This window comes from Micropterus dolomieu, linkage group LG12 (assembly GCF_021292245.1).
Source record: "Micropterus dolomieu isolate WLL.071019.BEF.003 ecotype Adirondacks linkage group LG12, ASM2129224v1, whole genome shotgun sequence".
NCBI lineage: Eukaryota > Metazoa > Chordata > Actinopteri > Centrarchiformes > Centrarchidae > Micropterus > Micropterus dolomieu.
In genome coordinates this window covers 36,719,108-36,729,428 of record NC_060161.1, presented here as the reverse complement: position 1 = coordinate 36,729,428, position 10,321 = coordinate 36,719,108, and the positions used below count along the sequence as shown (strand labels likewise).

The window sequence follows — 10,321 nt, the reverse complement described above, 5'->3', positions numbered from 1 at the left end:
CTCCTCTTACTGTTGTGAAAGCTGTTAGACATTTTAGCTGCTGTCTGAATCCACTTTTACATTTATTAAACCTTTTTATGTGTTTAGCATGTAGACTTAATCAGAATCGTATCATATTGTCAGGTATGTGCACACATACGAGGAATTTGACTCTGGATTGTACATTGCTCATAATGTGCTAACTCATACAATAATACTATAATAAAAACTATAATAAAGTCAAACACATGCTACAGAATAGAGAACAGAAATACTATAAACAAAAACAGAACAATATAGACAGACTGACAAATAGTGCAGTGAGCAGAGGGCAAAGGATGCAGGAATAACTTATTATAATGATGATTATTATGTACATGTAGGTGGTTGTGATATACAGGTACACATACATGTACACGGTACGATGGCCCGATTGGGCCAGTGCAAAAACATTAGTATTAAAAAATATATAATTAGAAACTGAACATCCTGCAGTTGTCCAATCCAGAGTTACGTGACGAGTGGTTGTCAAATGATATTTATCTAATCTCAATCATGCGGCAACCTCTGGGTCTAAAAGTCAATATATAAATAATATAATAGAAATAAAGCAGCGTATGCTTTTGGGCAGGACTAACCAACGCGTTCTCATCTCAATAACTCATAACTGACGCTTTCAGCCATAAAAATGAGGCTGAAGCAGAACATTAAAAAATATAGTTTGAAGAGGTTTAAGTTGAATGATAAAGCATGATTAAAGGGCTTTTCACACGGGAAGCGACACTCTGCCTGTATACTAACCTGGCCCGATAGGGTGGCTCTGTGCTTCTGATGTGAACAGATACGGAGACAAGCGCTCCGCGGGCAAACGCAAGGCGCTTTATAGATGGTAACCACGACACCGGCTTCTGTGCGCTACTATATTCCTTCATAGCCTAGCTTAAAGTAAAACTATGGCTGTGTTCGAAACAGAAGGCAGGTGCCTCGCTGCCTCGATACCATAATAGACCGCTACCTCAGAAGGCATCACTTTCAAGTGAAGGCTGTCAGAAGAGAGCATAGACTGTATGTAAGACACGCTAGCCTTAGCATCAGATAACTAGCTATTGAAAAGCGAAATGGCTAACGGATGCCTCAGAAATCATACTGATAATACTAGGTTGGTTACAGTCACAGGCTAATATTCAGTGTTTTGTTCTTGTTAGTTTTTCAAAAATCGAAGCGAGAAAACTACTAAAAACTTTTAAAAACATGTATTTGTGTAAGAATTTGGCCTATTTATCCGCCATCTTGACGAGTTTGCGAAAGCTATGGCGGCCGCAGCCGCGCTGCTACATGGGTAATAGTCAGCATTAAGTCACCATCGATGCTGCCTTCAAAACTGGCCATTACTGTGGCAGCTTGAAGGCATCTCAGGAGACAGTAAGAGAATGTGGAACAGCACTCGATGCCTCGCTTTCCTGTTAGACACCTTCTGAGACAGCAGTTCAGCCCGTTTCGAACACAGCCTATAAGTAATGTTAGTTGATAGGCTATATTATAAATGCTATTCATATTCATAGGCCTAAAGCTGATAAATCTCATCATGCAAACGCTCTCCTGTTAATGTCCTGTCGGTGAACAGGAAAGATTGCAGCTGACTCCTCCCACTCCGGACACAAACTGTTTCAGACTCTCCCCTCTGGCAGGAGGCTGCAGTCCATCAGCACCAAAACCTCTCATCACAAAAACAGCGTCTTCCCGTCTCCAACTAGCCTCATTAACAAGGCCCGAGTCCCCCACTGACACTCCTCCCTTGCAATAAGCCTTCATGTTAAAAGTCATTTCTGCCCCGCTGCTGTCATGGTAACGTAATGTTACGCCGCAAGTCATGTAACGATCGGATGTTTCATATTTTGTGTTTATTTAACGCCCACGTATGAGCGAGAACAGCTGAATCTAATTACAACCTGTGACTGTCTGAACGGTCTGTGAGTCCTTTCAGGTGTTCACTGATGCAGAAATACATTTTATTATCATACTGCATTACTTAATATTTAAATTAATCCATGTCAGAAACATTTAAAGTTTTAAGTAAAGTAGCCTAATTAATGTCTGTTATTGTAATTATCACAACACATCAGTGACGTGGAATTAATCAAAGAAACAACAGTTTAATAGAATTTACCGCAGGATTAGGCAATCCTGAATAATATTTAAACTCATCAATATCTAATTCTACTTATTATAATTATAGTTTAGACTTTTTAGTGTTATTTCGCCCCAGCACAGGTCCTGCTCAGGCAGGGCTGAGTCTTGTTAATATGTTTGGTATCCAGCACATATCGCTATAAAGTTTTTGTGGATGTGCAGTCGATCATTTTAGCCATATTAACATATGAGTCGAGCACAATGCGTCACATGTTTTCAGAAATAAAAGCATGTTTGACATATTCTTGAGTTACTGGATTTTAACCAGAAAAGGAGCAGTCAACATAAATGAACTGCAATCCAAACAATAGTCCTTTCATCAAAGTGCAAATTCAACAATATGGATTATTTAGTTTAGGTATAAGCTCTCTGACGACAAAAGGAGCTGTTGATGATTTTCTGTGTTTCTTTTCTTTAGAGCATTGTGAAGCTACAAAATATGGTAAAGAGAGTTTCCCAAAGCCTTTTCCATAATCAGTACAAGGTGAGTGGGCACGCACGCACACTTGAAGTACAAATTACAATCTGTCACAACGCTGATGATGATATTTATGAAAGTAACTGGCTTAATTAGTTTGCTATTGATGATGTTACTTATTTTTTTCTTCCTCTTTCCTCTCAGACCCTCGTTTCATCAACCTCTGACCCCAGTGGATCATCAGTAAATGAGTCCCGAAACAAACAGGTTAGAGACAACAGACAGACACTCACAGTTAAATTGTCTTTCTTTAAACACAGAGTTAACAACAAAAACAGACTTATTGGTTGTTGGACAACCAACAGTTGTGTAGACATGCCTTCTCTATTGTTTTAACAGCCAAGAGTGTTGTTGAATTTGTGTTTGTGACATGTGACACAGTGATTTACAGTGAAAAGCATGATGCGTGACTTCCCACGCTTCACTCCATAAATATGTTTAGTTTATTTAGCACCATTAACTTGTTCGGTCCACTGAATAGTGAGTTCCTTAGTGATCAGCTGCTGCTGCAGATGTGACAGACAGTTGGAAGTCAACATCTGTACAGCAGTTTATTTTTACCTCAGTAAACACTTCAATGAGGTCTCAGTCGCTAGTTTCAAGTCTTCTTCAACACAGCATGATGTTCATTTAATAAATAATGGTCCTATTTAGGAGAAAATAGACAATAATGCAGCGTATGCTTTAGGACGGGACTACCTTATGATTGACAGGTTGCTACCATGGCAAAAATCTGTACTTTTACTGCCAGAGTTTCCCGTATGTGCAGCAGTCATGTGGTGCACCGCCGCTACTAAAATTTCCCACAATAATTAAACTATGCGCTACAAATGTTTTCACTCGCACACTGCAACACTCAATGCTTGGCTCGCTTTCTCTCATTGTTCTATACAAAACATCTACGTAAGAGATGCTGTTATAACAGTGTAACTCCTGTAAGGAATCAGGAGGTGCGTAGCGAGTGTTTGATTGTCCGAGCGGCAGAAAGTGACGGTGAACGTGAGCGGAGGTAAATATTCTGGCAGTAAATGTACAGTGTTGGTTACAGTGTGTCTGCTTCTCAAGACCAAAAAAAGTCTGTTGTTTCCCCACCTGCTGAAAAAGTGAAGCCTGTTAGCGCTAAGTTAGCTAACACCCCCCCCTCCCCTTCAGACGAGCTGAGCAGGAAAGCTTCAACAGCAGGCTGCGTCTTTTGGCTGCTATGTAACTTAACATTAGCTGAATAGAAAGTAACTGGTAGCTGTATTTTATCACTGCCTACTTGTCCAATGTTGAGAACATCAGTTACAATCTGAAAGTAAACTGGTGTAGGGCTGCAGCTAACGACGATTTTAGTATTCAAAGCTTCTATAGATTATTTCAACGATTCATCGATGCGTCATTTAAGAAGTACTTTTGCTTGGCGGCAATGGCGCTGGTTTTCAAACCACTTTTATCAAGAAAACACATGTGAAATGTGAAACGGGAAATGACCGAACCTGCACACGAAACAGCTGTTGTTATTATAAAGACAAAGAATCTGGTTGAAAGGATGGATTAACACACGCAGGTAGCAGGGATTGTCTGAGCATGTGGATGTAACTGATGTAATTTTTCAACCACAGATGATCTTCCTCAGGTAAACGTGAAGAAGAGAACACACCTGTATTTTAAAAACATTAATAAACATTGCAGAATTATTTCCTTATTTGTTTTGTTTGACAAATCATAATTTAATATGAGACAACAAGAAAATAATTTGTTTTTAAACAGTCTTTACTTATTGGAGTACCAACAGACTATAATATTAATGCAGTATTTTGTACTCACACTTGATGGATACACAGTGGGAATACTGACTGCTGTAAATGTGGCAGGTTATCTAATCCGGAGATGATGGCTTGAAATAAATACAAGTGTATGTTCACTTTTTTTTACCTTTACCTAAGTTTTGATGACTACTTTTACTTCTACTCGAGTACAGTTTTTGGCTACTCAAGGAAAAGTACTCACTAAACTATATAAATCAACAACACCAACTATAAGTGATTATATTTATATTCAAATCAGTGCTGCTAATGTTGATCAGGGCATAATAATTTTTGTCAATTATTTCACTTACTAGAGCGCAGACCTCTGCCCAGGAGGTGTATTGAGTCGTGACGCTGTATAACAAGTAATATCTGGTTACCTATATTAAGTTACCTATTAAATCAATTAAAGGGGAAATCAGATTATTGCGTACCATGTAAAAGCTTTAATAACAATGACTTTGATCTAATTATTTACAGTAATCCAATTATTAATGGACTAATTTATTGTCAAAACAAACCTACATGTTTGAACAAGAGAGCGGCAGAAAGTGAGTGAGTAAGTTGATGGTCTGGCAGTAAATGTGCTGTCCGTTGTTTCCCCAACTACCTTAAAGTGAAGGCGGTAAGTGCTAGCTAACATCTCACTGTGCTATAAGCCCTTAAGCGACACTCCGCCTGCGTAGGCTAGTCGCCTGGCCCCACGGGGTCGCTCTGCGTTGCTCAGCGGTTTCTGTACGCGGGCTTATGCGTGAGACGAGCATGACCGCGACAGTTTCACGGGAACACGCCCGCTTGTCGCTACGCCTGTCGCAATGCCCGCGCCTCCCTTCTTACACGCTCGCCTCTCATTGAAAATGAATTACGAGGTGCGTAAATCGCTTCCTGTGTGAAAAGGTCTTAAGTCAGTTCAACTATGGCTGATGGACGATGCCTGACAGACATCACGACATTGAGCCGACATCGTGATTGTAAAAAAACACGAACATTCTTATTGTTTTTAAGTATGCTTTGCACCTGCCTCACACACACAAATAATTAGTTTCAGTCCTAGTCAACAGCTGCTCTAGAGTCTTATCAATTCCAGAATGAGGTCTCATTTAACAAAATCAACCTGTATTGGAGTTGGACCACATATGAAAGTGTCTTAGAAAAGATCCTAACTAGAAAAGATCCGAGTCCATGTACCTGGGGCTATCCACACTGTAAAATAATAAAATCAGATTTGAGCCAAATTTGAGCAAAACAATCATATCAATCATTTCGGCCAGCAGTCTGAAAGCAGCCTATGACACGTTGATTTTGTGGCTGTCAGTTTGACTGTTAAAACACTTTGACAAAACTGGTAATGCATTAGCCATACTTGAACATCGTGGGTTATGTTCCACAGACGTGCTCAAAATGTCATTTGTGGTTCTAGATCGCTCGCTCCACTCACCGTTTCTCTCTCTGTATGTATGTCTGTCTGATATAGAAACGGAGAGGAAAAGACGGAGACATACGTCACCGCTGTGACGAATCCTTCACAAGATCTGTATCAGTAAAGATTCATCAGAGTGTTCCAACTGGAGAGAAAAAGTTCAGGTGTGAACAGTGTGGAAAAGCTTTCGCTACATCAAGTAACCTAAAAAACCACCTAGGTGTTCACACTAGAGCGAAATCAAACTGCTGTGAACAGTGTGGGAAAGCTTTCACTAAACCAAGTAACCTAAAAGCACACCTACGTCTTCACGCTGGAGAGAAACCGTACAGGTGTAAACACTGTGGGAAAGCTTTCGCTACATCAAGTTACCTAAAAACCCACCTACGTCTTCACACTGGAGAGAAATCATACTGTTGTGAACAGTGTGGAAAAGCTTTCGCTAAATCAACTTCCCTAAAAAACCACAAACGTGTTCACACTGGAGAAAAACCATACTGTTGTGAACAGTGTGGGATAGGTTTCGCTACATCGAGTAACTTAAAAAGCCACATACGTCTTCACACAGGAGAGAAATCACACTGTTGTGAACAGTGTGGGAAAGCTTTCAGTACATCAACTTACTTAAAAAGACACAGACATCTTCACTCTGGAGAGAAACCGTACTGGTGTGAACAGTGTGGGAAATATTTTGCCACATCGAGTATCCTAAAAAAACACCAACGTGTTCACACTGGAGAGAAACCATACTGTTGTGAACAGTGTGGGAAAGCTTTCACTACATCAGCTCACCTAAAAGATCACCTACGGGGACACACAGGAGAGAAACCGTACTGGTGTGAACAGTGTGGGAAAGCTTTTCTTACATCAAGTTACCTACAAAAACACGTACGTGTTCACACTGGGGAGAAACCATACTATTGTGAACAGTGCGGGAAATTTTTCACTGAATCGAGTAGCCTAGCACAGCACAGACGTGTTCACACGGGAGAGAAGCCGTACTGGTGTGAACAATGTGGGAAAACTTTTAGTCATGGTAGTTCCCTTAAAAAGCACCAACGCAGTCATGCTGCTTTGTTGTAAAAATGTTTCAGAGCCTCCTCCTCATGTCCTGATGCGGTGTTGTTGTATTCTCTACAGGCTGAGGATTAGACAAAAGTAACTTTATATTCTGAGCAGCATGTTTGTTACTGCGGCTTCTAGAGCTCTACCAATTTATTGGCATGCCGATGTTATCGGATGATATAATAGGGCTGGCTGGTCTATTGGTATAATGAGGTATTCCGATATGATTAAAGAGAGAGATAAAATCAAACAATACAGTTTATACCAATATAGTTTGATGTTGAGTTAATTAATGTTCCCGTTAAGTCCTGCCAGCGTTTGCTGCTCTCCCTTCCTCACTGCGCAGCCCCGCTCCTCCCTCTGCACGCAGCAGCGTACTCACAACTCTCTAACAACATGGAGGGAGACACAGTGCTGAAGACCTGACTTGTAAAAAGAATTAGATGCATTTAACAGCAATGGGTCACTGTATCACAGATGGTGGTTGAAAAATGGACTCAAGGCTGAGAAAGGCTTTTCTCATAATTATTCTCTAACATTAAATGTCTTGGTTATGTTTCTCTGGTTCGGACTCTCAAATCGCTCTTGGGTATATGAGCTCCTCCCTTCAGCTGAATCACTCTGTTATTCTTACTTTTAATAAATTCAATAAAAACATCTGCTGTAACTTGTTTATTTGTTCAAGGAAATATATTGGGACCTGGTTCCATCTGTTCAGACCATATCAAATATTTGGTTTATGTATTTGTATAAATTATGTTTATGGAGACCTGAATAAAGCAGAGTCGCAGACATCACTGCATAGATGAGAGTTAACTATGGAGATGGTGGTGCAGAGCTTTATTGGTGCAGTCATTTATTCAAAATATATAAGAAGTGCCCTTTTTTCCATCAATCCATGGCAAAGTCTCTAAAGTGCATGATAGTGATTGTGGGCTAAGCTCAAGAGTGCTTCCTCACTGCTAAATCCGACTGCGAACTCTAATATAACTTTCCACTGCATGTATAATACATGACAGAGGTGTGTGTGTGATGTTGCGGCCTTGCAAAGAGAAGTTTCTCTCATAAATGTGTGACTATAATGTCAGAGAATATTCATGTTTTTTACTTTGTAGATTAATCTTGGAAATTAAATTTTTTCTTTGATTATTATCCCTCTACACTGGCTTTTTTTTTCTATTACAATGGAGCCTATGTGCAGTTGTTTCTTTACATCCTAATCATATTACATGTAAAAGAAGAGCCTCTAAAATACAGAAGAGATTTGAACTACAATAAGAATATTATGTAGATAATTAGTCTTCACATTTAATCATGACGATGCCAACAAGCCTCCCTGGCTTCTTATTTGGAGCTCAGCTGAGATGAAGTGGAAGCGACAAAAGGAAGAAGAGAGAAGCCTTTTGGCCGAAGAAGAGGAAGTAGACAAAGTGACTTTGTGAGTGATGGTTTTTTTTTTTTAAGGATTCATTTCTGATTTGGATTCCACACACATGGAATCATTATCATTTGCTGAATCATGATGATGTTCAGAGCCTCCGCTGCTGCTGTTTTTCCTTCCTGTTTACACTTGTGGATGAATATTAATATTATATTTTCCACTTAAACTGTCCATCAGATCAGCCGACCAATCAACAAACTGTTTCTCCTGCGTGATTGAGGAGCTCCATTTTCTGTGGACACATCTTTGGACATGTGACAGTATGGGCGGGAACATTGATGAAGGAAACATCCTGCTGGTAACTGTCATACTTTACAACATACACCTCTATGTTCATGTAGAGTTGGTCATTTGTCACATTAAATACTTGACTGAAATAACAATAAAATTAGCCCTTATCACTTTTTCTTTCCTGAAACATTCAGGACCGTATATGCTAACCTTCCCGTTTTTTCATTGCCCTCTCCTAGGCAGCTGTACTGTTTTCCCCAGCTCCCCTGTTTAATGTTACAGTAGTTTAGTGGTGCAGCCTACGCTGCTGTAGCTTTATTTCTGAAACAGAGTGGCAAAGCAAAGTGTCTACAGGTGGATGGATAATTTGGCAGAACAGATGTTGTAGGCTAACGTACCTGCCGAGATTTGCTCCCACCCCTTTTCCCAGCATAAAAGAGCGTTACCACACGCGAGGTGCATGCAATTCTCGGCAGGCAGGCAGAACACCTGCCGCTGCAAAATGTCACCATGATGTCACATCACCATGACATGACATCTTGTTCTAAGCTCACGCGGTCTACCCGAGGTGGATTGTGTCTCACGGTGCTGTTTTTATTACCTGGCCCTGCAAGAAAGAGCTGATTTAAAAATTTGCGTTTTCGGAGATGTGAGGTCCCGCCTGCTAATAGGTCCGGCCGTCATCAAGTCCGCTGCCGTTCCAATAGCTGAATGACTGACTGCGTGCTCCCGTTCCTGGGAGATTGTACTCCCGAGCCGAACTTGCTCAGTCTGAGCTTTAAAGTACCTAAGTCTGAACTTGGCGAACTCTGTATTGACAAACAGCCACTGTCTCTGACGGCTCTTTCAGAGGTATGTGGTGTCCGAACAATAATGCTGCGATGATGTGTTGAGAGGAAACCTGCTTGACACCGTTCTTGATCATAAAAGTTTATTACATCACGAAGTTCAGCATCAATTACAAGCTCTGCAGCAGCTTGGAGAGTGACCCAGCCCGATATGTTTAGGTATCTGTTAGGTACCATAGCGGGGTTTGAGTCTGCAAAATAAAAGGTCAGACCTATAGAAGGGTACAGTACTATTTTGAAGTAACAAAACAAGGGGTTAGAAGTCAAATTCTATAGAAGGGTTCAGTCCCTACATAACCACCAATCACTGCTCTCCCCGTAGAAGGTCACTGATCCTCTGTCCTGCTGCTACAGTGATATTTTGTTATGAGTCAAATGCACAAATACTGGATACCACAGGTGTGTCAAGCAGGTTACAGACTCTTTTAATGTCGTTCAGAGTTTTTCAAAGTAAAAGCTTGGTTCAACTTCAAATACAAGATTGCATTAAACAAGCTTTTATTTTGGAGGCAAAACAATGAGTATTGCAGTAATGTGAAGTATATCTCTGAATGAGAATGGGTTTGTATTGACCTGGGCTTGACACTGCCCAGCAGGACACTGATGTTGTAGCTTTCGGGTGTGAGCAAGTTAATGTTTTTTGCATGTACCATGGATCTACCAGGTAAACTTACATAGGCTACTGCAGCAACAGACGCACATACAGGTGACGGCGTGTGTGCTTAATGTCTCAATACACAACAGAAATAGCTTGACGTTACAGTTAGCCACATTAGCTGCAGGATATGCTAACGCCAAGTTCAACAGGCAAGTGTTCAAAAAAACAGAAAAGCTACATAAAAATGACAAAACTTACAGGTTCCAAGTTTGAGGTCGGTA

The 10,321-nt window shown here is 40.5% G+C and overlaps 2 protein-coding genes across 5 annotated transcripts in view; both read left to right on the top strand.

Annotated features, from left to right (window-relative positions):
- The window catches only part of LOC123980194 (zinc finger protein 239-like), a 68,779-nt gene extending 61,200 nt beyond the window's left edge, over nucleotides 1–7,579 (top strand). For 2 of the 3 annotated variants that reach the window (XM_046064454.1, XM_046064455.1), the window contains exons 2-4: nucleotides 2,588–2,653; nucleotides 2,792–2,854; nucleotides 5,912–7,579. In XM_046064454.1, the coding sequence (XP_045920410.1) occupies nucleotides 2,588–2,653; nucleotides 2,792–2,854; nucleotides 5,912–6,940 (1,158 nt within the window). In that variant the 3' untranslated portion in view covers nucleotides 6,941–7,579. The remainder of the gene's footprint in view (nucleotides 1–2,587; nucleotides 2,654–2,791; nucleotides 2,855–5,911) is intronic. The other variant, XM_046064456.1, reaches the window with a different exon arrangement.
- Nucleotides 2,602–10,321, top strand: part of LOC123980200 (zinc finger protein 239-like) — a 76,254-nt gene continuing 68,534 nt past the window's right edge. For both annotated transcript variants that reach the window (XM_046064467.1, XM_046064468.1), the window contains exons 1-2: nucleotides 2,602–2,653; nucleotides 2,792–2,854. The gene's annotated coding sequence lies outside the window, so the exon portion shown is untranslated. The remainder of the gene's footprint in view (nucleotides 2,654–2,791; nucleotides 2,855–10,321) is intronic.